The following is a 27132-nucleotide window of genomic DNA, read 5'->3' as shown; positions in this document are numbered from 1 at the left end:
TCCGGTTCTTTCCTCGCTAACTGGATGCAACTTGACAAACCTTTTTTCTGCAGCAGCCAAGACAGCAATGTTTCTGCAGAGACGGAGAGAGGATGAAGAGAAGAAACAGAGAGAGGAGAGAAAGGAGGAGAGGAAGAGAGAGAGGAGAGGAAGAAGAGAGAGAGGAGAGAGAGCAAATCAATAACCAAATTAAATCATCACTATAATCACAGCTGCCACCACACATAGGAGCATTACTGTAAATACTGCTCTCTATATATAAATACCCATGCAGTGTGTTCATGCTTGTATAATATAATAGTAGCTGATACTGAATATGCACTATATAGTATATTACATAGATAGATAGAAGATATATGAATATGAAGATTGCATTAAAACATTAGTGCTTTATATAAAGTGGAAAATGAAAACCCCATCTAATAAAACTGAGCTAGGAGTAGAGACCCATGATTGAGTGGTGGTCATATGTAATTTAGTAAGTGGGGGGGTGTTTGAGGCGTTGCACAGGATCCATGAATCACTGGCTCGGTCTCTAAAGCCACAGCAGACAAACACAACCTCCTCCCTTCTCCCAGCGGACACACTCAACACTCACTACCGGTCTTGATTAATCGAAATAAGCCTCTTTCAGCTTATCCCAGAACATTTTCCCACGGGTGTAATCTCACTGTGGGACTTATCTGTGTCAAGATGCACTCAGTGTCCATTACTTCAGTCTGAATGTATGAGTGGACTCTGCACTATTAACTAAGAGCCTTTTACTGTTGCTATATAAAGTGCATCTCACTTACCACTATCATCTATATAATGGACTCAACTCTACACTCAACACCAGTAAATATGAAGTAAATGTGACTTAATTATATTAAAGCATAAGTAATATTGATTTAAACTCATTCAGTAAAAGTCTACTTCATTTTTTCACACACAGCAACATCACTGTTATATAATTAATTACACCATTTAGAGTTATGAAGTAGATTTTATTATGCTGTTTTTCTCATTTTCAATTACTTGTATGAAATTATAGGCTAAATGTTCATCTTCTATTGATAAATGTTAATGAATCTTGTTATACATCACAAATCATACAACTGTAATACAATCAATCTATTTATTTTGCCTACAGTAAATATTAATTAATCACTCCATTCAACTTGACACAGCCAACAAATAAGTGCATTAAGTAGAAACTATTTGTACAGCTAAACGTTTCAGCAGTGATAAATGTAACAGTGGCATGACTAGCATTAATCAACAAGACATGGAGACTCCCCCACTTTTATGGTTTCACAATTGGAGCTAAAATTACCGTTAACATATTTGATTATACACAAATACAGATTATAAAAAATACAATAGACATAAATAAATAAAAGTAGAAACGTATTAAATGATTATAGAGTGATTATACAAATGTTAAAATTTTAAAACTCGTCTTAAAACCCATTTTTATTCCTTGGCTTTCAATCCAGCATGAGACTCTGCTCCTGTTTTAGTGTTTTATGGTTTGTTTGTTTGTTTGTTTGTTTTAATTATTGTTTTATTGTTTTATTGGTTTTAATTTTTTTTTTAAAACAATAAACAATTATCTTAGTATTTATTTCCTATTAATTGTTTTACGTTCCTGTGTTGTTTTTATGTATTTATGTACAGCACTTTGTTTCAGCTGTGGTTGTTTTAAAGTGTTATAAATAAAGTTGAGTTGAGTAAAAACTATAAAATGTAATATATTTGCTCATTATTCATTGCTGTGTAAGTAAAAGACTAGTTCCCTGACCGGGAATCGAACCCGGGCCGCGGCGGTGAGAGCGCCGAATCCTAACCACTAGACCACCAGGGACTGATGCTGCTATCTACGTAATCATCGTATTTATGGTGAATCTAGATGCTCCTTGTATTATCTCTCAGGTATTTCATGTAGTAATGTACAACTTTTACATTATAAGACTTTAAATTACTTAATTATAAAACAAGTAATGATTTTCATGTTAGTAAGGAGTAACTGTCTCACTGTGGCTCGACGTAGCTCCGTTTTTATCAAATTAACGTCACCAATAACGTGCAGTACGTCGCATGTAACAGTTAGTTAGTCGGTTAGGGAGACGTTAAGATATTAACGCTACCGGTAAATTAACGGTAATTACTTTTACTTACTTTTACTACGATGTAAGAAAGATAAGAAGTGACAGTCTTACCTCATGTGATAATGTTAGGTCGCTGACTGAAGCACAGCTGACGTAGTTTACAGTCTACGGTTGTTCCTTACGTGATGCTGCTGTTTCTGATTAACGTTTAATAACGGAAGCTATATTGTCTAACAAAGAATAATCTCGCTCTTCATTAACGCTATCACGTATTAGAATGTATAATTATAAATATATATATTTTCACATGGGAAATGCAAGACCTCGTGGCGCAACGGTAGCGCGTCTGACTCCAGATCAGAAGGTTGCGTGTTCAAATCACGTCGGGGTCAAACTTTTTGAAATTAAGCAGTGAATAGTTATCCATCATATTAGTAGACAACCTAAATGTATAAATGTATTACCATTACTTTCAATTTCACTTATTTATTTACACATTTCCTACTATCAATGTAAGCTAAAGCCTGTTATTTGACATTTTATAGACCTAATTACTGAATAATAAAGAAAATAAAGCAAAATAATGACTAAAACAGTCCTTAGCTGCAGCCCAAAGGAAGAGGCAGTGACAAATAAAACTAAAACTACCTTACTGACTAGATACTAATCACCTTTTTATATTGCACATTGCACCTTGTTGCTCTTATAGATTGTTAATGTTGTATTTTATATCTTTTTAATAGGGCTGTCAAATGATTAATTTTTAAAATCGCGATTAATCGCAGAATTTCCATAGCGATTAATGGCGTTTTGAATTGCATGTTTAAAATCCTGTTATTTTCCATTTGAAGGCAGTTTTAAGCCCATAATGTAAAGCATTTCTTACCAGAGTGTCTTAACTGGGAATCAATCACGGCTCTGCTGCGACTCCCACACTCCAAAATGGTCCTTTGGTGGAGCTGAGGCTGGCTTGGCTGCACCTGGGTGTTTGGCTTGGAGGTGCTAACTCAAATTCCACGTACTCCGGTGGTAGTTAAACTCCGTTTGACACAGGTTGCATTTTACTTTTGACTTGTCAACTGAAGCGTCTGGAAGTGTTTTAAAGTTAAACAAGCCGTTCAAAAGTCCAGTAGCTCTCTTACTTTCCATCAGCGCGGTAGGTTTACTGCAGGAGGCCACTTCAAAGCATAGCGCTACAGCTAGAGGAGCCGTCTACGGGGGAGTAGAAGGGACAAAAAGGCTTGCAACATTAAAATTCCATTAAAAAAAATCGCGTTATGGATTGCATTAATCTAATATCGATTAACGCGTTAACGCTGACAGCTCTACTTTTTAATTGTCTTAAATGCTCTTATAGCTCAGGGAGTGCTATCTAAATTTCATTATATGGTTGTCTGACCCTCAATATAATGAAAATAAAGCTATATATATATAATATATAATAATATATATAACATCTAATCATAGATAGATGTGTCTTTACTTGCTCAGACTGGAACAAACTGGAAGCTGTGGTGTTAAACTCAGCGTTGTGTCCTTGACATGCTGCCTCAGGTTGTTGACGTTGAGGCTTTTTAAAGACAGACCTATTTCTCTGTAACCTACTTCTGTCCTATAAAAGCCTGGAAACCTTTTCTCCATTTTGAAGGAAGGAAAGGAGGGAGGAAGGAAGGAGGGAGGGAAGGCGCTGCAGGTTGTTGATGTTGAGGCTACTTCTGTCCTATAAAATCTATAGATAAAAGACAGACATGAAAACGGGTCATGGGTGAAAAAGGTGAGAAGGATACGACCCCTCGAGGGAGGTTAGGGCTTGAAAACATCAATCTGCATTTTGAGAGGAAACTCAAGCAGAACTACGACCCGACCCCGGATAAGCAGCAGAAGACGGACGGACGGACGGACGGAGGACAGTACAGTTTGATGAAAGTGCAAAGATTAAAAGAAACATGTTCAATGTACATTTCTGCTTGAAAACCACATCTGTATCCCATTTATATGGACATGGTTAAATATTTGATCTACATGGACCCACCCTGAGTGTGTGATTCAACATTCATCAACAACATTTAATGAAATATTATTCATATTATATTCATATTAAATATCCTCTGCCACATTGTCTTTGACATATACATTTAAATGAGCAACCTCACAGTTTACAGTCAGACGCTGTATGAAACATCAGAGATATGCTGTTTAGAGTCTGATCGGCTGTCAGTCAACTAATGCACAAGCTAACTACAAGCTAACTACAAGCTAACCACAAGCTAACTACAAGCTAACCACCAGCTAACCACAAGCTAACAACAAGCTAACCACAAGCTAACTACAAGCTAACCACATGCTAACCACAAGCTAACTACAACTAGAGGCCGGAGGCTTGTTAACTAACATTAACGTTACGTTATCTCTCTTGCTTTAATTCTTCAAGTGATATATGTCCTGTAGCCAAGGCTGGATTAACAATTCAGAGGCCCTTGGGCCAGACTCTTAGAGGCCCTTACACGGGCACACACACACACACACACACACACACACACACACACACACACACACACACACACACACACTTGATATGCAGAAACACTTCAAAGAATAGCAAACAACCTGTTTTTAGAATCTCCACAATATCAAACATCCCAACAACAAATGTTTTCAGAGTCATAAAAAAACACAATGCACATTAACAACACACACACACACACACACACACACACACACACACACACACACACATTAGAGTAGCTCCCTTATGCAATTACCTTTCTCCTAGCAAACTCCTCCACAACAGGTCCAGGTAAAGTCCAGGTCTCTGACAGGTTCAGACTCTATCGCCAGTAATGATAAAAGGACCTCAGGCTCATTTTTGATTCTCCCCAAATGAGAAAATGAGCTCTCCCCTCACAGTTTGTCACATAAACATTAGTGAAGACTAACTGCAGGTCAAACTTCAATATGGTTTTCAGCATGTTTGAGGGTGACTTGTCTGTTTCAGCCAACATGAAGGATCGGAAGTGCAGACACGTAAAACACGCTGTTCCGCCTACGGGACGGACCGGAAGTTGGGAGGTAGCCACAAGTTCTTCTGAATGTTTTAAACACCAACCCTTAAACATATATATTCATGCCATACATCGTTAGAAAGCTTAGATTCTCCTGATTCATTCAAGACCACTCATGAATTATATAGTTGCTCACAGCCGTAATAGTATTAACGATTAGCTCGGCTAGCCGCTCAGCTAAGTAAGAAAAGCTATAATGCTACATACCTTCAAAGTCTTCCCTTTATCCACAACGATCATCTTATGACTCAGGACTTTCTGTACAGCTCGCCAAGTATCCATTCTGGTGAAATATGAAATCCGTTTCCATAAAACCGAAATACTTTCCTCAATATGTCAACATGTATTTAGTCCAACACGGAACGTAACACACGCGGAACAATCCATATAGGTCCCTTTTACGTCATTTCCTGACCAACGCGTGCATCGGTGGGACACGTGACTGTTTTGTTTACGTCCATGAGCTCCTCCTGTTTCATACGACACCACACACCAGTCAATCAGTGCTTAGGATGAGGCAGCACATGTCTCCAAAGCCAATGAGGACATGTATCCGACGACAACGTGGGTGACAATAGGTGCGTGTATTAATGAGGTCTACTCACAAGAAAAAATAAAAACACTAAGTGACGGAGGCCTCTGGGAGCTCGAGGCCCCGGGGTGCGGGATCCGGGCTTGCCTGTAGGTAACGTTAAGGCTATGTTAACAGAGCTAATGAAGAAAATAATGAAATTATTGAAACCGTCACTCACGAAATTCAGTCAGGCCAAGAACGTCTCCTCACGCGGCAGCTCTCCAGAGAAGCTTCCGCCGCTCTGGACTGCATAGTCAAATTCACAACCCAATTAGGTGTTCTCACGCTTGTGGGTGTTTTTTTTTCTCTTCCTAATTCAAGACTCCCGTATACCTGCACGATTCACGTAGGTCATCTATTTTGGTTTCAAAACGGCGAATTTCGCCGAAAGGTGAGTGATTTTCATGTATGTAATGGAAATTCTTATTATTCATCTTGTCTGAGCAAATGAGTAGTTATGCTATTTATGTTATTTGATTAGATGTATGTGTGTGCGTCATAATCTGTTGACCATGCCATGAAATGCTGATTTAATGACCTTTGATGGAACATCATGTGTGTTATAGTCTACTGATTAACTATTGTCCTGATTGTACGTGATGACGTGCTTATTGTGACGACATTGTTCTGTTGATAGAACAATGTCTCCCTTTTCTATGATAATGTATTGTATATAATCTGACTGTTTCCTCTGCTCCGGGCTTGCTTTTTCATCTCACGCTTGAGACAGAAGGAGTCCGTCTGCAGACGACTGAATAAACTAGAGAAAGACAACGTTACCAGCTTTGTGCTTCTTGATAAACAAAAATTGCCAGAACATGTATGAAAAGAGTCTGAGAGTCTGCTGATACGGTCAGAAGGAAATAAGTGAAGGGTTTCATTTCAAAAGGCTTATAGTTTAATAACACTTATTTTAATAATTGTCATGAACAGAAATCCCAAACTCAGGCTTTCAGTCTGGATTATTTCTGAGTCTTCTGCACAATTTAAGAATAATAAGAGGAAACATAAATCATGACTAGATGGAAGAAAAGCTTAAAATGTTCTTTTATTGTAAAACTTATCAAGCAAATAAATAAAAAACAAAGCTCTGCAGATTGCATGCTGGGAAATTAAGCTAAATGACAGCCCTACTAGAAACTAACAGCAGAGTAGAGCTGAAGATATGAAGATGAAGCCAAACGGATATAAAGTCCTGCTGGTTTGTTGGGAGTGAAATCTTATTTACAATTTCCATTTTGTAAACTGTCATAATGTTTTATTTTATGTGATCAGAGCTTAAATATCTAATTATACTTCAACATGACTGACTTTCATACTTCATAGTAGTTCTGGGCCGAAACACAACAATACTGATATTAAAGCCATGTGATACTGAACTGATCAACAGACGATGGTTTAAAATGACCAGATATCGAGTGTCCTATAAATAAATATTAAGAAATAAAACAAGGAATGTCGATAAAAACACTAAAATCGTAAGATAACGGACCTAAAATAATGCAAGTCAAGCAAAGTTACTGTAAAATTAACCCTCCTGTTGTCCTCGAGTCCAGGAAGGAAGGGAGGAAGAAGGAAGGAAAGGAGGGAAGGAAGGAAGGAAGGAAGGAAGGAGGGAAGGAAGGAAGGTAGGAGGGAGGGAGGGAGGGAGGGAGGAAGGTATAGGAGGGAGGGAGGGAGGGAGGGAGGGAGGGAGGAAAGAAGGAAGAAGGGAGGAACGAAAGAAGGACAGAGGAAAGAAGGAAGGGAGGAAGGTAGGGGGAAGAAAGAAAGAAAGAAGGAGGAAGGGAGGGAGGAAGGACAGAGGAAAGAAGGAAGGGAGGAAGGTAGTAAGGAAGGACGGAAAGGAGGGAAGAAGGAGGGAGGGAAGGAAGAAAGGAAGGAAAGGAGGGAGGAAAGAAGGAAGGGAGGAAAGAGAGAGGAAGGAAAGAAAGAAAGAAGGAGGGAGGGAGGAAGGAAGGAAGGAAGGGGGATGGAGGAAGGAAAGAAGGAAGGGAGGAAAGAGAGAGGAAGGAAGGGAGGAAAGAGAGAGGAAAGAAAGAAAGGGAGAAGGAGGTAGGGAGGAATGAAGGACAGAAGGAAGGACGGAAGGAAGGAACAGTAAAAACAGACGGGAGGACGACAGGAAGGTTAAATGTAACACTGAGCCGGGAGGAAAAGTTTCAGGTTGGAGAAAAAAAGGCTTTCATGATGCAGCATGTATCGCTGTCATTTGGTGATATGACCACCAGATGGCGCCAAAATACGACCGTTTTTAAAACCCTATAAATACCGACTTTAATATAGAATAACACCAGATTTATATTTTAATGTCACATTTAAATTAAACAATAAAAATAGCTTTTGGGCAACTTTCCATACTGTGTAATGTATCGTAATGTAATGCAAATTGTCTAAAATATGACTTACTTTCTATATTTTGTGACTTTTTATTGAAATGACAACCTTCTTTTCTCCCTGTTAGCTGGTCTCTCATTGGTCTGAACAACCCCCAACATCCTGTATCACCATGACAACATCCTGTATCACCATGACAACATCCTGTATCACCATGACAACATCAAACAAAGGAAGATAAAAGCTCTATAAAGGCTGTTTCATGGCGATGATGATGATGATGATGATGATGGTGATGATGATGGGCGTCCACGCTAGCTGCTGGCGCTGGTCTCTGACTTGTGGATGCTGACTCTCTTGCAGGTGTTGTCGGTGCAGCGCTCCAGGATGAGCTCCGCACTCGGCCGAGGAGGGATGACCGGAGTCTCCTTCTTCGGCTCGCTCTCTGAGCTGGAGCCGGACTGCTCGGGAATGTTTTCTGTTGGTGAGAAAATACCAAAAATATAGATATATTATAAGGCTGCGTTCAGACTGCAAGCCAGAATCAGATTTTTAGCCCATCTTGCAACCAGATGCTCTTCTGAAGTCTGAACAGTCATCAATCACATGAAGTCTGATGTTTGCAAACCAGATGGAAACCAGCTTTGGGAGGAAGTTTGGACAGATGTGTCTGAGTCTGAACAGCTCCAAGCACTCATATCGGTTTAGACCAGGCGTGTCAAGAAAAAAAGGAAAGAAGGAAGGAACGAAAAGGAGACAGGAAAGAAAGATGGAGAAAGAGAAAGAAAGGGAGGAAGGGCAGAAGAAAGGAAGTAAGGAAAGATGGAAGGAAGGATAAAAGGAACGAAAGGAAGACAGGAAGGAAAGAAAGGGAGGAAGGAAATATGGAAGGAAGGAAGAAAGGAAGGACGGACGGAAGGCAGGCCGGATTGGACCCCTCTGCGGGCCGGTTCTGGCCCACGGGCCGCATGTTCGACACCCCTGGTTTAGACTGTCCGTGACGTCTCTCTACGTCTCTACCAGGCGGGGAGTTCCTGTCCTCTGAAATGAGGCCAACGAAGTAACTTAGAGCTGCATTCTATCAAAAGGCCACCAGGGGGCGACCGTCTTGGTGTCATAAGGACTTCTGAAAAGGACTGAATCGGTCCATGAGGTCACCTGACAATCTACAGCCTTCCTCGTTAGTATAGTGGACAGTATCTCCGCCTGTCACGCGAAAGACCGGGGTTCGATTCCCCGATGGGGAGTTCTTTATGTTCTCCAGCTGGTACTTTTCACTGTGGATGTGAAACACGTCACTTGATTTCTAACCTCAGTAAACGTTTTCAAAATGTGTTTATGGTCTCAATCGCTAGTTTAAAGCCTTCTTCAATGCAGTATGATGTTCATTTGGGACATTTTGGCCTCCCTGATTTTATATTTGATGATAAAGCAGGGTATGCATTAGGGCGTGGCTACGTCCTGATTGACAGGTTCAGGAGGAAGGACAGATAGACTGGATGGAAATAGCCTGAACTTGTTTTCTCCAGAGTTTTGTGGTTCTAGTTAGTCCTAACAGCTGACTTGGTTTGATCACCAGGTTGCCGGTGTAGACTGTGGTAGGTAGGACTTCCCCCGCTCCGTCCTCTTGCTCCTCCGGATGCCCATATAAGTCGAATCCGTGTTCTTTTTTTCCCGACATGCACCTCAAATGTTCAAGATGATGCTGTTCAGATCCGAAACTATTGGCCTCCAAGCAGCAGTCCACAAACCAATGCGTGACATCATGGCTGTTACGTCCATTATATATAAACAGTCTATGGTTAAATAACATGTCAGATACACCTGCAGCCCTCTGATTGGCTCCATGAGGTCCTATGACATGTACAGCCTTCCTCGTTAGTATAGTGGACAGTATCTCCGCCTGTCACGCGGAAGACCGGGGTTCGATTCCCCGACGGGGAGTTCTTTATGTTCTTTATGTTCTCCAGCTGGTATTAGTGTTTGTCATTTTGGGGGGAATTTGACCGGTCGAGGCAGACGTTCTCCCACTCTGAGTCTGGTTATGAGGGTTCTTCCTTTTAAAAGGGAGTTTTTTCTTGCCACTGTTGCTCATGTGGGAATGTTGGGTCTCTTTAAAGTTTGTATTTGGGACATTTTGGCCTCCCTGATTTTATATGTGACGATAAAGCAGGGTATGCATTAGGGCGTGGCTACGTCCTGATTGACAGGTTGATTGACCAATGTCCTCCAGATCCAGCCCTCGTAACCATAGCAACCTCCCCGCTCCGCCCATGGCCCCGCCTCATGCCCATATAAGTAGAATGTTTTTATTTTTCCCAGCATGCACCTGAAATGTTCAAGATGGCGCTGCCTAGATTAGAAACTATTGGCTTCCGAGCAGCAGTCCACAAACCGATGGGTGACGTCACAGATGTTACGTCCATTTCTTATACACAGTCTGTGGTTTTCACACTGATCTGCGTTGGCGTTGGAGGTCAGTATGAAGAAGCTTTTTAGTACCTTGGTTGGTCCGCTCCTTCAGAGGAGACTTGGGGGCGCTTTCGGATTCTTTTCTCAGCTTCTTCTGCTGCAGGTAGCGGCGGCTGTTCCTGCGGTACGAGTCCTGGCTGAGCTGCTGCTTGCCTCTCTTGTGGATGCTCTTGGCGTTTCGGATGGTGGACCTGAGTGAGAATAAACACATAGGAGTCATATAAAGGAGAGGCGATGGGTGCTGAACTAAGGACAAGTGTTTTCAAGTGTGTGTTAAAGCAGCAGTCGTAATCATTCCTCCTGTCCATACTGACTATTAAAAGATCTGCTTCTAAAGTGCTGTCAATGTAGATGATCAGCTTCTATTGAGCTTCAGCTTCAGTGTGAGTTAGTCAAACAGACCAGAACTGTATTTATTGGAAATGTCGTTTATAAAATTAAACATTTTGAGAGAGAGAGAAATGAGAAAAGTCAGTTTAGACACAGAATGAGAGAGAGAGAGAGAGAGACAGAGAGAGAGAGGCAGAGAGAGAGAGAGAGAGAGAGGGAGAGAGAGAGAGATGGAGAGGGAGGTGGAGAGAGAGAGACAGAGAGAGAGAGGGAGACAGAGAGAGAGAGGGGGGGAGAGAGACAGACAGAGAGAGGGAGAGAGAGAGAGATGGAGAGAGAGAGAGAGTGAGTGAGAGAGAGAGAGACAGAGAGAGAGAGACAGAGATAGAGAGAGAGAGGGGGGGGGGGGGGGGGAGAGGAGTTCAAATGAAACTGTGGTGCAACAGAGTGAAACGTTGTAAAACAACAAACTTCCTTTTTGTCAGAAGTGATGCAACGTATCACCGGCTGAGCTACGTGCAAACCTGCACATCTGTGTCTGTGTCCATCACCAAAAAAACAAAAAAGATATGAACCACTTCTTTAAAAAACTGCTTTAATAGTAATAACTCTGCTGGTCTTATGGATGAGTGATAGTTTTATGCTTTGGACAAACTGTAGCTTATAATTCTACAGTTTCAAAGGATTTTTTACATGTTTTTTGGGGATGTAAAGGGTAACTCATGTATACCTGATGTAATATGTTGAGCTGTAGTGTTTGAGGTTTATCTGTGTGACATTTATACATGACATGAATCACATATTTAACCCTGACAAACCTGCGCGGTGGAGGTTTCTGTCCCTGCAGTTTCGATGCTTCACATTCCTTTCCGGCTTTTTGCAGGAACATGGAGGGAAAATGACCGGTTTCATCTCCTTTCCTGCAACAGAAACAGCATCAAAATTAACTCCTGACATCTAGATAACCAATAAGTAGAAGAATATTTTAATGATGCTGGAAACCGATGAATCATTTTCAGTATGAGTGTCATGATATCTGGTTAAAAACTAAAATCTGAACCCATTTAACTTTTAGGTCAATCTTTAGCACTTGTATGAGGTATGTAATGCACAGACAGACCATCAGATTGTTCTATGGTTGCTATAGATACAGGTTGTGTTATGGTTGCTATAGATACAGGTTGTGTTATGGTTGCTATAGATACAGGTTGTTCTATACGGTTGCTATAGATACAGGTTGTTCTATGGTTGGTATAGATACAGGTTGTTCTATACGGTTGCTATAGATACAGGTTGTTCTATGGTTGCTATAGATACAGGTTGTGCTATGGTTGCTATAGATACAAGTTGTGCTATGGTTGCTATAGATACAGGCTGTTCTATGGTTGCTATAGTTACAGGTTGTGCTATGGTTGCTATAGATACAGGTTGTTCTATGGTTGCTATAGATACAGGTTGTTCTATGGTTGCTATAGATACAGGCTAGGTTATGGTTGCTATAGATACAGGTTGTGCTATGGTTGCTATAGATACAGGTTGTTCTATACGGTTGCTATAGATACAGGTTGTTCTATGGTTGCTATAGATACAGGTTGTTCTATGGTTGCTATAGTTACAGGTTGTGCTATGGTTGCTATAGATACAGGTTGTTCTATGGTTGCTATAGATACAGGTTGTTCTATGGTTGCTATAGATACAGGTTGTTCTAAGGTTGCTAGAGATACAGGTTGTGCTGTGGTTGCTATAGATACAGGTTGTGCTGTGGTTGCTATAGATACAGGTTGTTCTATGGTTGCTATAGATACAGGTTGTGTAATGGTTGCTATAGATACAGGTTGTTTTATGGTTGCTATAGATACAGGTTGTTCTATGGTTGCTATAGATACAGGTTGTTTTGTGCTTGCTACAGATACAGGTTGTTCTATGGTTGCTATGGATACAAGTTGTTCTATGGTTGCTATGGATACAGATTGTTCTATGGTTGCTATAGATACAGGTTGTTCTATGGTTGCTATAGATACAGGTTGTTCTATGGTTGCCATAGATACAGGTAGTTCTATGGTTGCTATAGATACAGGTTGTGTTATGGTTGCTATAGATACAGGTTGTTCTATGGTTGCTATAGATACAGGTTGTGCTATGGATGCTATAGATACAGGTTGTTCTATGGTTGCTATAGATACAGGCTGTTCTATGGTTGCTATAGTTACAGGTTGTGTTATGGTTGCTATAGATACAGGTTGTTCTATGGTTGCTATAGATACAGGTTGCAGCATGCATCAGACTCATATCTTACCTGACGACCCACCAGCCGTCCAGCAGCTTGTGAATCACCTCGATGGTTTGACCCGGCTCCAGAGAAATCTCATCGTCCTGCTCCGCCTTGTAGGCCGTGCAGGTGGTGTAAAGCTCTCCTGCAGGAACCAACAATCAATCTATTACATAAGCTGCACTACCCCTAGCAAAAAGTAGTATACTAGAAGTTTAGTTTATTAAGTATGCTTGAGTATAAGTATAGCAAGTATACTACGGACCATGTACCTGTAGTGGACTAGAAAGTTTACTAATTTAATACGTCTACGGACTAAACTGGAACATTTATAAGTTTATAAAAGTAAACATTAACCTTCCTGTCGTCCTCCCGGGTCAAATTGACCCTGTCTGTTTTGACTGTTCCTTCTTTCCTTCCTTCCTTCCTTCCTTCCGCCTGTCCTTCCTACCTCCCTTCTTTCCTCCGTCTTTCCTACCTTCCTTCTTTCCTTCCTTCCTTCCTTCCTTTCCTTCCGTTCCTTCTCTCATTACGTCCTTCCTACTTTCCTCCCTCCCTCCTTACTCCTTTCCGTCCTTACTTCCTTCCTTCCCTCCTACCTCCTCCCTCCCTCCTTTCCTTCCTTCCTCCCATCCTTCCTTGACTCTAGGACAACAGGAGGGTTAATATATAAAAAGACTAAAACCAACATAATGAGTGTCTTACCTTCGTAGTTTGGATCAGCGTCCTCGGACTCCTCCGGTCCGTCCAGAGGTTCGAGGTAAGACGCAGGAATCCAGCCGCGTTTATTCTCACACTGACAAAACCACCAACCTGAACACAACAACAGCAGCAGCTCAGAACCAAAGACACAGACAGCATGTCGACCTAGCATCATATGCACCATGAGGTCTATCTAATCACCACCTCAGCTGTTCATTTTCATTTGGTCGGGTCGAGTTAGATCATCCCGAGGGGGTCTTATGTTCCCCGCTTTGTATGTGACCGGGGAACATAGGGATGGTCCTGTCTACAGTTAGCCAGTTAGCTGTGTTAGCCGCTGAGTTAGCCGCTGAGTTAGCAGCCGAGTTAGCAACCCAGTTAGCAACCCAGTTAGCCACCGAGCTAACAGCGGAGTTAGCTGCTGAGCTAGCAACCGAGTTAGCCGCGATCGGGGAACATAGGTACGCTCCCGAGTTAGAGAGCTCCCGAGTTAGAGCCATCAGCTGAATGTCTTAGTACAGGCGCTAACGGGACCACCAGTGTATCTGGTAAATGACCCCATTAATAATGTCTGGATTGTTATCAAACTTAAATAGGCTCTTTACTCATAAATCCATGCATTGGACAGTTTGTAAGTAGACCAGGAGTTTATTAAAATAACACTTACCTGATGGCTTTTACTCTGCTGCTAATGCTAACGCTGTAAACATCGCCGAAATCTCGCGCGATCACTGAAATACTGCGTGGTCTCGCGAGATCCCGCACAGAGCACCTTCTTCACGTTTGATGTGTAATCCAGGCATTATTAGTGAGGTAATTTATGAGATATACTGGTGGGCCCGTTAGCAATTGAAGTCTCTTTGCTTTCTGAAAAGCTTCATTAAGGATTAATCACCAATTTAAGAATGACTGATGATGGTGATCTGATATTGAATTAGACTAATCATGAGGTGATACTGTGAAATGCCCAAACATGAACAGTATGTAAGGGTTAAACTTTTCTCACCATTCTGGTTTTTCTCCACGATTTCCACGAGGTCGTCGGTACGCAGAGTGATCTCATGCTTGCTCGTCTTGGAGTAGTCAGCGATCACTCTGTATGTGTCCAGTATGATGGGACCAGAAATCACTGAGAGGGAGACGGGGGGAAAACACAATATTAGTTTTTTTAGTTTCGGGGATACAAGTGCGACATTAAAGTAAGTATAAATATGTGTTCTGAGTTTGACATACCACAGAAAAGTGTGTTGTTAACCACCCTGCCAAATTTGAATGATTAAAAAAATCGCCAAATATATGAAATTAGGCTTCAAAGTTGTGTAAAAATCAGCCTCTTTCTCTGCTCCCAAACGCTGAAGCCCCGCCCCCTACCAAGTGTCACCTGTCAATCAAAGTCACTACCTCTACCAGAAACATGGACGCTACGTCTGAGAGCTTTCTACTGCTAACTCGGCGGCTAACTCGTTGGCTAGCTTGGCGGTTAACTCAGCTAACTGGCTAACTGTAGACTGTAGTAGTAGTAGTGTGTGCTGAATGTATTTCTACCTCTACAGCAGCAGGGGCGGGTTTATGCTAATCACTAAATCCTGAACACAGAAATCTTGAAACACAGTTTGTGAAGCCTAGCTCCACAATTCAAATCTAAATGGTTGAAATGCTTTTTAAACCTTTTTTAGAAATACATTTATGACCTATTTAATGTGTTTAGAAGAAAATGTCTGAATTCACTTTACTGCGGCTGATTGACAATATTTTGCACAATATTCAATAAATGTTTCTATGAATGTGACGTAGTGTAAAAGTACTTTGAGTGGTTAAAAAGACTAGAAACTTGCTTTATAAGGACAGTCTATTTATCATTTAGCATTTAAATATGACTTTAATATCATTGTTTTCTGTCAGAGAAGTGTTTTTATGGTCAGAGTGGTTAGTTATCCAGTGGGCCGCATTAGACCCCCTAATGGGCCGGTTCTTTACCCACGGGCCATATGTTTGACACCCTTGGTTTAGAGAGACTTTAAATCAGAGGTGTCAAACTCATTTTCATTCAAGGGCCACATACAGCCAAATTTGATCTCATGTGGGCCGGACCATTAAAAAGATGGAAGGAAGGAAGGAAGGAAGGAAAAGGGATTAGGAAAGGAAGGAAGGAAAGATGGAAGGAAGGAAGGGTGGAAGGAAGGAAGGAAAAGGGATTAGAAAAGATAGAAGGAAGGACGGACGGAGGGAAGGAAGGACGGAGGGAAGGAAACAAAGAAGGAAAGAAGTAAGAAAAGAAGAAAGGAAAAGAATACAAGTAAGGAAGGAAGGAAGGAAGGAAAAGAAGATGAAGGAAAGATGGAAGGAAGGATGGAGAGAAGGAAACAGAAGATGAAGGAAAGATGGAAGGAAGGAAGGATGGAGAGAAGGAAACTAAGAAGGAAGGAAGGAAGGAAGAAAGAAAGGAAAAGAATACAAGGAAGGAAAGAAGGAAGGACGGAGGGATGGAGAGAAGGAAACAAAGAAGGAAAGAAGTAAGAAAGGGAGGAAGGAAGGAAAGAAGGACAGATGACAGAGAGGGAAGGAAGAAAGGAAAAGAATACAAGGAAGGAAGGAAGGAAGGAAGAAAGGAAAAGAAGACAGGAAGGAAAGTGGGCCGCATTAGACCCCTTTACGGGCCGGTTCTTTACCCACGGGCCGTATGTTTGACACCCTTGGTTTAGAGAGACTTTAAATGAAGAGAGAGTCTGAATAATCCATCAAAGTAAAGATGAAGATGGACAGAACTGAACAACAAAATGAGCTTTATTCTTCTTTTTTCTCCTTTTTTTTTTTAGTTCAGTGACCCGACTGCAAAGAATTTTTCCCTTTTTCTCTCAAACAAAAAGCTCTTTGAGTTTAAATCTCCTCCTCACCAGATGCATTTCCTCTGGCCAGCTCTCTGGACACCACAAAGGTCTCGTTTCTTTTCAGTCTGAGGAACAAAACATAAAAACAATTATGAGCTTCAACAGGAACATGCAGCTCACTTTTAATTATTTATCTATTTCTGTCCTTACTCATAAATCAGCCTTAGCAACAAGTAGTTTATTCCAGAAAGGAAGAAGAAAGGAGGAAGGGAGGATGAAAGAAAGAAGGAAGGAAGGATCAAAGGGAGGAAGAAGAAAGGGAGGAAAGGAGGAATGAAATATGGAAGGGAGGAAGAAGGAAGGAAAGAAGGAAGGAAAGGATGGAAGGGAGGAAGAATGAAGTAAAGGAGGAAGGAGGGATGGAAGGAAAGGAGGAAGGGAGGAAGAACGAAAGAACGAAAGATGGAAGGAAGGATCAAAGGGTGGAAGAAGGGAGGAAAGAAGGAAGGAAAGGATGGAAGGGAGGAAGAATGAAGGAAAGGAGGGATGGAAGGAATGAAGGGAGGAAGAAAGAGGGAAGGAAGGGAGGAAGGAAAGTAAGGAAGGACAGAGCAAAGAAGGATGGAAGGAAAGGAGGAAGGATGGAAGGAAAGGAGGAAGGTAGGAAGAAAGAAAGAAGGAATGAAGGATCAAAGGGAGGAAGAAGGAAGGAAAGAATGGAAGGGAGGGAGGAAGGAAGGAAGGAAGGAAGGATGAAAGGGAGGAAGAAGAAAGTTACTCAGACATCAGCCTTAGCAACAAGTAGTTTATTCCAGTTTACTACCAGTATACTTATTTTATACTCAAACTGAGGCAGTATACTTGAAGTTTACTTTTCATATACTATATTTTATATACTATAGAATAGTATAGTGAAGTATACTAAAGAAAAGTCTAAGACTAAGTACATTAACCCTTAAGGAAGGAAGGAAGGATGGATGGAAGGAAGGCAGGAAGGAAGGAAGGAAGGAAGGAAAGGAGGAAGGAAGGATAGAAGGAAAGGAGGAAGGTAGGAAGAAAGAAGGAAGGAAGGAAGAAAGAAAGAAGGAAGGATCAAAGGAGGAAGGAAGGATGAAAGGAAGGGAGGAAGGAAAGGAAGGAAGGAAGGACAGAGCAAAGAAGGATGGAAGGACGGTAGCAGGGAGGAAGGAAGAGAGGAAGGACAGAAGGACATCGGAAAGAAGGAAGGAAGGGAGGAAGGAAGGAACAGTCAAAACAGTGGGGACTGACTCCTGGTTGTGTGTGTGTGTGTGTGTCTGTGTGTGTGTGTGTGTCTGTGTGTGTATGTATGTATGTGTGTGTGTGTGTGTGTGTGTGTGCGTGTGTGTGTGTGTATGTGTGTGTGTGTGTGTGTGTGTGTGTGTATGTATGTGTGTGTGTGTGTGTGTTGGTGTGTGTATGTGTGTATGTTGTACTGACGTGTTTGGGGCCGGTGGGTTTTCGTCCTCGGGTCGAACCTGGAAGAAGCTTGTGAGGAGTTTGCAGCGGGAGATGTGAGGCGGCAGGCTGATGAGCTTGTGGCAGTATTCAGTCAGCGTGCTCTGCCTGTTCTCTGTCGACTTCTGGCTGTCCACCCAACGCGGAGCTGAGGACACACACACACACACACACACACACACACACACACACACACAGACACACACACACACACACACACAGCCATCATTATAAAAGGTGTGGACAGAATAACTGAAGTATAATCATAAACACGACACACAGAAGAGAGAAAAACTACAATTATTGATTAAAGGACCAGTTCACCATTTTTCCTATATGTCTTAAAGGAGCAGTCGGGTGTTTCATATGAAGATTAAAGAGTTTTTTTCCTCTCTGTAATCATTCCTCCTGATCATATTGACTATTAAAGTAGATGATCAGGAATCATTACAGCAAGAAAAACACATTTAATGTTCATTTTAGGTTTATAAGACAGACTTTAAAAAATGTGAACTTATCCTATTTGAAGTGCACACATTTATTGACATTTATATCATTTATTTTGTCCTGACTTCGTAGCTTTACATAAGAAGAATTCATATCTATCCTATCTATAGTGTCTATAGTGTTTGCTGCATAAAAAACAGGATTAAACATCTTCCTGCAGCACAAAAACAAAAAAACCTTCCATGTAATGTTACAGCAAGAAAAAGACAAGATTCAAGTCCTTTGAAAGGTAAATATGTGACTTTTTGATATATTTTAAGGTAAATTAATTGTCTTTAAACAGCTTTTAGGACCCACAGATCCTCTTTTCATTGTGGTTTTAATATGAAGTAAAAGATCTGAGTATTTCTTCTCATGCTGCCCGGCCCTGCTGAGTTACAAGAAAAGGAAATTTCCAGACTTTGCTTCTTTATTTCTCCACATTTGCAAGAAAGGTTTTGTAATAAAAGGTTTCACAAAGAGGAAGGTGAAGCCGTCCGGTAGTTCTGTTTTCATGCAAACTGTCCTCAGTGATGTGAAGAGGAACAGAGAAGATGTGGTGAACACACACAGATCTGCTCAGAGCTTCATGACAGCGAGCCGACTGTCAGAGAGTGAGAGGAAGAAGTCGATTCAACCGCTGCTAAAAGAAAACTGACTTCAGTCACCTGGGAAATGCCCCAAATACTGCCTCACTATATTTATACACAGACATAAAATACTACTTTCACTTCTGATGATGTCAGTCTGATAATAATGTAGTATGCAGTATTACAGTAAAAGTACTGCAGTATTACAGTAAAAGTACTGCAGTATTATAGTGATGTAGTATGCAGTATTACAGTAAAAGTACTGCAGTATTATAGTGATGTAGTATGCAGTATTACAGTAAAAGTACTGCAGTATTATGAGTGATGTAGTATGTAGTATTACAGTAAAAGTACTGCAGTATTATAGTGATGTAGTATGCAGTATTACAGTCAAAGTACTGCAGTATTATAGTGATGTAGTATGCAGTATTACAGTCAAAGTACTGCAGTATTATGAGTGATGTAGTATGCAGTATTACAGTAAAAGTACTGCAGTATTATAGTGATGTAGTATGCAGTATTACAGTAAAAGTACTGCAGTATTATGAGTGATGTAGTATGTAGTATTACAGTAAAAGTACTGCAGTATTATAGTGATGTAGTATGCAGTATTACAGTCAAAGTACTGCAGTATTATAGTGATGTAGTATGCAGTATTACAGTAAAAGTACTGCAGTATTATAGTGATGTAGTATGTAGTATTACAGTAAAAGTACTGCAGTATTATAGTGATGTAGTATGCAGTATTACAGTAAAAGTACTGCAGTATTATAGTGATGTAGTATGCAGTATTACAGTAAAAGTACTGCAGTATTATAGTGATGTAGTATGCAGTATTACAGTAAAAGTAGTGATATATTATTATAGATGACATCATTAGATTATTAATAGTGAAGCATCAGTTGTTAGAGCAGCATGTTACTATAGAAACAGGAAGTAGTTGCAGGTGTTTCCTGAAGGTGTTTACAGCATGAAGAAAAGTTTCACTGGAAAACACGTTAGTTAAGGTTTCACTGATCTGTCTCACTAACACTATCTGACTATCTAAACTGACATTGGACGATCCGCCATGTACCGCCATACATACACGCCCCCCCCCGCCACTGCCCCCACCCTCCATCAAAGCATTCACACAAGCATTCGCATCACATCACCTCCCATCACCCTCTCCACATCACCATAGCAACCTACCAAAACATATCTCTTTGTTTTAAAATGTGAAGCTCTTCTATTCTAGAAAAGTGCTTTATAATATATATGTTTTAATTATTTGGATGATATTTAATATTAGTTTTTATGGTTAGATGAGGAGTTCATAGTGTTTCCTCTGCAGCAGAATTACAGATGACAAAACCAAGATGTCGAAACTAGAGTAGAGGTTAAAAAAAGAAAAACGCCCCGAAGACAAGAAAATAAATGTTAAATGTTCTGTACTTATATAATAGAGCACCTTTCTAGTCTTTGCGACCACTCAAAGCTTTACATTACAATCCATTCACACACATTCATACACTGATGGCAGGAGCTACCATGTAGGGTGCCAACCTGCTCATCAGGAGGAAGTTAACCATTCATTCACATTCATACACCGTTGGCATAGCAACGGGGGAAATTTGGGGTTAAGTGTCTTGCCCAAGGACACATCGACATGTGGACTGGAGGAGCCGGGAATCGAACCGCCAATCTTACAATTGGGGGACCTCCTGATGTAGGACCGCTCTACCTCAGGAGGTGGGACCGCTCTACCTCAGGAGGTAGGACCGCTCTACCTCAGGAGGTAGGACCGCTCTACCTCAGGAGGTGGGTCCGCTCTACCTCAGGAGGTAGGACCGCTCTACGTCAGGAGGTAGGACCGCTCTACCTCCTGAGGTGGACCGCTCTACCTCAGGAAGTAGAATCGCTCTACCTCAGGAGGTGGGACCGCTCTACCTCAGGAGGTGGGACCGCTCTACCTCAGGAGGTGGGACTGCTCTACCTCCTGAGGTGGGACCGCTCTACCTCAGGAGGTAGGACCGCTCTACCTCCTGAGGTGGGACGCCTCTACCTCAGGAGGTGGGACCGCTCTACCTCAGGAGGTAGGACCGCTCTACCTCAGGAGGTGGGACCGCTCTACCTCCTGAGGTGGGACCGCTCTACCTCAGGAGGTAGGACCGCTCTACCTCAGGAGGTGGGACCGCTCTATGTCAGGAGGTGGGACCGCTCTACCTCCTGAGGTGGGACGCCTCTACCTCAGGAGGAGGGACCGCTCTACCTCAGGAGGTGGGACCGCTCTACCTCAGGAGGAAGGACCGCTCTACCTCCTGAGCCACAGCCACCCCTTAACCTTAAAATAAAGTTCAAGTGAGATAATCTGTTCTCTGTTAAATACAAACAGCTTTAATATAGAAACACTTCAGATCAGTTTTTACCTGGTAAAGAAGGAATGATTCTGTCTCTCTTTTCTATTTTTCCAGACTCGATGGGAAACATTTCCTTCAGTGATTTCTGCAAAAAAAAAAAAAAATTAACATGGATTAAAAAAAACGACATTCCTGCAGATTAAGCACAATTACAGTTTCTATTTGTTGCACAGTTTATTCTCTACTTACTTCAGTCTGGGCTATTTATTGCTTTTAAAGGTGAATTACAATAAAATAATGTAATTTTTTAAACTGACCAGACTCTTCTAGCTGTTCTATCATTTACCTTTTACCCATTTATGTCATTATATCCACATTAATGATGATTATTAATCAAAAATCAATAAAAATCAATAATTACTGATCTCGACTGATATGAAAGACTTTTATCATGATAAAGTTTTCAGCCATATCATCCAGCTCTGTGGTTTTCTCTACTTTATTATATTTTCTATTCCTCTACTTTACTCCTCAGCTTTATCTTGAGTTTAAAAAGAGTTTTGGGTGTTTTAATAGATCAGTATTTATAATATTTTTGCAGGGTTTTTTTGCAGTAAATGATAACGGAGAAACTGATCTATTGAATTAGTGAGAAACGATGGAAGCTTATTAGCAGGATCTAATAAAGTGCAGCTAGAAACAGGAAGTGATGAAAGATCAGGGAAGACTTGAGTTAAAGCTGCAAGATGTGGAAATAAATGCAGACACTATCTGGCTAATCTAATCAATAATCATAAACCTAGCAATCATTTAGATATCAAATATCTTTAAGATGTTCATTTGTTGGTTTTATAGATCAGAGGATTTGAGGAATAGAGGACAGGATGAGTATTTCCTCAGGGTCAGTATAAAGTGGATATGAGACTAAAATCACTACAGAGGAAGTTGAGTTAACTATTACTTCCTTAAAAACTGGCAAAAATCCTATTTTTACTTCAAACAGATGAAATATAAAAGGAGTTTTTGAGGAATTTGTGCAGCTTTACTGATAAAAAAAAAGTTCCACCATCATTTTACAGTAAAGAACCAACCAGAATCATATAAACCATCATCATGTAAACCATCATCATACAAACCATCATCATGTAAACCTTCATCATGTAAACCATCATCATATAAACCATCATCATATAAACCATCATCATGTAAACCTTCATCATGTAAACCTTCATCATATAAACCATCATCATATAAACCTTCATCATATAAACCCTCATCATATAAACCCTCATCATATACACCATCATCATATAAACCATCATCATATAAACCCTCATCATATAAACCCTCATCATATAAACCTTCATCATATAAACCTTCATCATATAAACCTTCATCATATAAACCATCATCATATAAACCTTCATCATATAAACCCTCATCATATAAACCTTCATCATATAAACCATCATATAAACCCTCATCATATAAACCATCATCATATAAACCATCATCATGTAAACCATCATCATGTAAACCTTCATCATATAAACCTTCATCATATAAACCATCATATAAACCTTCATCATATAAACCATCATCATATAAACCATCATATAAACCTTCATCATATAAACCATCATCATATAAACCATCATCATATAAACCTTCATCATGTAAACCCTCATCATATAAACCCTCATCATATAAACCATCATCATATAAACCATCATATAAACCATCATCATATAAACCCTCATCATATAAACCATCATCATATAAACCATCATCATATAAACCTTCATCATATAAACCATCATCATATAAACCATCATATAAACCATCATCATATAAACCTTCATCATATAAACCATCATCATATAAACCTTCATATAAACCATCATCATATAAACCTTCATCATATAAACCTTCATCATATAAACCATCATCATATAAACCATCATCATATAAACCATCATCATATAAACCAACATCATGTAAACCATCATCATATAAACCATCATCATATAAACCTTCATCATATAAACCCTCATCATATAAACCATCATCATATAAACCATCATCATATAAACCAACATCATGTAAACCATCATCATGTAAACCATCATCATATAAACCATCATCATATAAACCCTCATCATATAAACCTTCATCATACTAATAAATTACCCAATTTACTGGCAGCATGTCCCAACTCTCTCTGTTACCTAAGCAACCAGACTTTAATCAAACCGGCTTTGTTAGGAAACCTCACTCTTACTCAACTTTTGGGTTTCATGAAGTATTTTGGGCATTTTTCTTGAGTCACAGAGCTTAGATGCACTTTCACCATTATCTGAACCAGTTATTATAGTTTTAGAAAGTGAGTTTAACAAGTGATGAAGTAGTTTTTAGTTTAGTTTTTAGTTTTAGTTTGAGTGTTTCAGGTATTAGGAGGAAAGCTTTGATTAGTAGAAGCTGTAAAGGATGAAATAATGCTGACACTGTGTTTGGTACTATCTGTTATCTCAACAATCAAACCATATAACCAATAATACAGTTACCATGGAGACAATGAAATGAAAAACTACAACTAAGCTTATCTTAAATCTGCTGTGCATTGTAGTTTTTATTTAGTTTTTTTTAAATCTCTTTTTTATTTTCATTTCAGTTATCTACACCTGCAGTGAATATTAAATACAGGATTTAACCAAACATGGCACAAAGTTTTATTCCATGTGATGCAATATAAGATTATTAATAACCTGCATGTGACTTCTGAGATGTGAAATAAATATGAGTCATGTTCTGCAGAGTGTCGAAAGTGAAAGAAAGCATTAAAATATAAATTAATCCAAGCCTTATCTGGTCAAAAGATAAACTTACTAACTAATATGTTCATGTTTGGTTTGATGCACGTCCAGCTGCTCTGTCAGTGTGGGAAGATAAATAATAAATGATAAATCTATTGTTTTGAGTTATTCAGTGTATAGCAAGAAACCTTAGATGACTTTCTGTATTTTGGTTGTGAGTAGTCTGCTTTTATCTGTATTAGAGTAGACTGTAAACTGTGCATTTAATTTGATATTACCAAGAAAGTGCTCTATAAAAAAAATATTCCTTTGCTTTTCCTTCCTCTTTGTTGCCATGACAACATAAAACATGGATTTATTTCCCCTCATTGATCCAAATATGTGATGTTTTACAGCCTCTACAGACTCATTCACACCTTCATTTGCAACCATAGAACAACCTGTATCTATAGCAACCATAGAACAACCTGTATCTATAGCGACCATAGAACAACCTGTATCTATAGCGACCATAGAACAACCTGTATCTATAGCAACCATAGAACAACCTGTATCTATAGCGACCATAGAACAACCTGTATCTATAGCAACCATAGAACAACCTGTATCTATAGCAACCATAGCACAACCTGTATCTATAGCGACCATAGAACAACCTGTATCTATAGCAACCATAGAACAACCTGTATCTATAGCAACCATAACACAACCTGTATCTATAGCAACCGTATAGAACAACCTGTATCTATAGCAACCGTATAGAACAACCTGTATCTATAGCAACCATAACACAACCTGTATCTATAGCAACCGTATAGAACAACCTGTATCTATAGCGACCATAGAACAACCTGTATCTATAGCAACCATAGCACAACCTGTATCTATAGCAACCATAGAACAATCTGATGGTCTGTCTGTGCATTACATTCCTCATACAAGTGCTAAAGATTGACCTAAAAGTTAAATGTGTTTAATATAGCAGACCTACAAAGGGTTAAGTGTTAATTACTCCCTTTACATGTTGTGTTAATATAAAAAAACAGGATTAATAAAGAAGTGTTGTAGAGTTTATCTTCATTTGTAGCTCAGAGAATCTTTAGAGGAAGAGGAAACTTACGTGGAAGCTGTGCATTTCAGGATAAGTCCTGTAGATCAGCTTCTCAGTGAGGTCGCTCCATTTCACCATCAGCATGTACACCTTAAAAGACAACACCACATTATACTCAAACACTGCCAGATGGAAACATTTAAATAAAGACAAAAGACAGAATTCATGATTTTCTGGTTCAAGATCCTCAGTCATGCAGATCAGGAAACGCAGGAATCTCAGTTATTTAAATCTAAATATCTGTATGTTTGTAGACATTGAGAGGATTTAAAGGGTCTTTAAGTAGAATTTTCAAAATAAAAGTTGAGCCTTACGTAGTGCTGACTCGGGAAGAAGCGTTTCTCGAAGCCCAGAAGCTCCACATGCCTGACGTAGGTTTGCTCCATGCTGAGATACAGAGTAGTCCAACTTAGACAAACAGCAGCGGACAGAAGGCTTATATACTCTTTCTGTGTGTGTGTGTGTGTGTGTGTGTGTGTGTGTGTGTGTGTGTGTGTGTACGCTATGTCATCAACACACGGTAAGAGTTGGTTCCTCTTTACATTTGTTTGACAGTCATGTAAATTCATCAGAGAGAAAGAAGAAACAAGAACATACTTCTGCTTTCACTTGTCTGCTGTAATAATAATGACATTGTTAATAAAGATAATACTAATAATGATAATGATGATACTAATGATGATGATGATAGTGGTGTTAATGAAGTGGTGGCAGCAGCAAAAGTTAAGGAAGTAGTACAGGAAGTAAGAAGTAGTATTGAAATTTAACAGATCGACTGAGTTGTTCATTCTGGTTTCTTCCATCTCAGATAAGTTAAAAGCGTTCCAGTCTGTTCATGATTTGGAGATCGTAGTTCACACTTTCACTTCCTCTCACCTCAGCTGCTCTATCATTCTCTCTATGTAGGAATATTTAGTAGTATATTTAGTTAGTACCAGGTTACTTCTCTGAATCGCTCGTCCTATATTCTACCTCCAAGACTTCTGCAATCTGCTTTCTTCTCCGTTATTCAAGATTCAAGATTCAAGATTTAAGAAGTTTATTTGTCTTTTCTGCATACACACATAGGAAGTCTTGTGTGTCATTCAAAGAGTCAAGTTAAAAAGACACATAAATCTATAAAACACATACTTCTATAAAAAAAGGGGGCATAGAAACCGTATATAAAGGGAGAGGTGAGACAATATAATATAATACAATGCAATGAGGTCATCAGGTCATCAGGTCATCAGGTTATCAATCAATCAATCAATCTTCATTTGTCATCTCAAGGCTCTTTACACATAGAGAGAGAGAGAGAGAGAGAGAGAGGAAGGAGAAGAGAGAGAAGGAGGAGTAGAGAGGAAGGAGAGGAGGAGGAGAGAGAGAGAGGAAGAGGAGACGAGAGGAGAGAGAGAGAGAGGAGAGAGGAAGAGAGAGAGGGGAAGGAGAGGAGAGAGAGAGAGGAAGGAGAGGGAGAGGTCTGTCTTTCACTCCTTCCTTCTTTCAATCTTTCCTTACTGTCTTCTCTCCTCTTCCTTCCATCCTTCCTTCCTTCTTTTCATCCTGACTTCTCTTCCTTCCTTCCATCTGTCTGTCACTCCTTCCTTACTTCCATCTGTCCTTCCTTCCTGCCTTCCTTCAATCTTTCCTTACTGTCTCTTCTCTCCTCTT

At 40.0% G+C, this 27132-nt stretch overlaps 1 protein-coding gene and 4 non-coding genes across 5 annotated transcripts; 3 read left to right on the top strand and 2 right to left on the bottom strand.

The window, feature by feature from the left end:
- Positions 1-1774: 1774 nt before the first annotated feature.
- Positions 1775-1846, bottom strand: trnae-cuc (transfer RNA glutamic acid (anticodon CUC)). Its single transcript has one exon. It is a non-coding gene; the product is annotated as a tRNA-Glu (tRNA).
- A 564-nt stretch (positions 1847-2410) lies between these two features.
- Positions 2411-2482, top strand: trnaw-cca (transfer RNA tryptophan (anticodon CCA)). The gene has a single exon. It is a non-coding gene; the product is annotated as a tRNA-Trp (tRNA).
- A 5880-nt stretch (positions 2483-8362) lies between these two features.
- ncf1 (neutrophil cytosolic factor 1) lies at positions 8363-25920 on the bottom strand. Its single transcript, XM_053331209.1, has 11 exons — positions 25794-25920; positions 25489-25569; positions 21625-21700; positions 18123-18288; positions 16731-16789; positions 14843-14965; positions 13840-13947; positions 13162-13279; positions 11684-11785; positions 10566-10726; positions 8363-8541 (listed from the first exon to the last, which is right to left on the bottom strand). The coding sequence occupies exons 1-11, from the start codon at positions 25863-25865 to the stop codon at positions 8378-8380; spliced, it is 1230 nt and encodes a 409-aa protein (XP_053187184.1). The 5' UTR covers positions 25866-25920; the 3' UTR covers positions 8363-8377.
- trnad-guc (transfer RNA aspartic acid (anticodon GUC)) lies at positions 9239-9310 on the top strand. Its single transcript has one exon. It is a non-coding gene; the product is annotated as a tRNA-Asp (tRNA).
- trnad-guc (transfer RNA aspartic acid (anticodon GUC)) lies at positions 9936-10007 on the top strand. The gene has a single exon. It is a non-coding gene; the product is annotated as a tRNA-Asp (tRNA).
- Positions 25921-27132: the final 1212 nt, after the last annotated feature.

The sequence above is a fragment of the Scomber japonicus genome, chromosome 13 (genome assembly GCF_027409825.1).
Source record: "Scomber japonicus isolate fScoJap1 chromosome 13, fScoJap1.pri, whole genome shotgun sequence".
NCBI classification, from domain to species: domain Eukaryota; kingdom Metazoa; phylum Chordata; class Actinopteri; order Scombriformes; family Scombridae; genus Scomber; species Scomber japonicus.
Note: the sequence above shows the minus strand (reverse complement) of the source record. Positions and strands in the feature narration are given on the sequence as shown.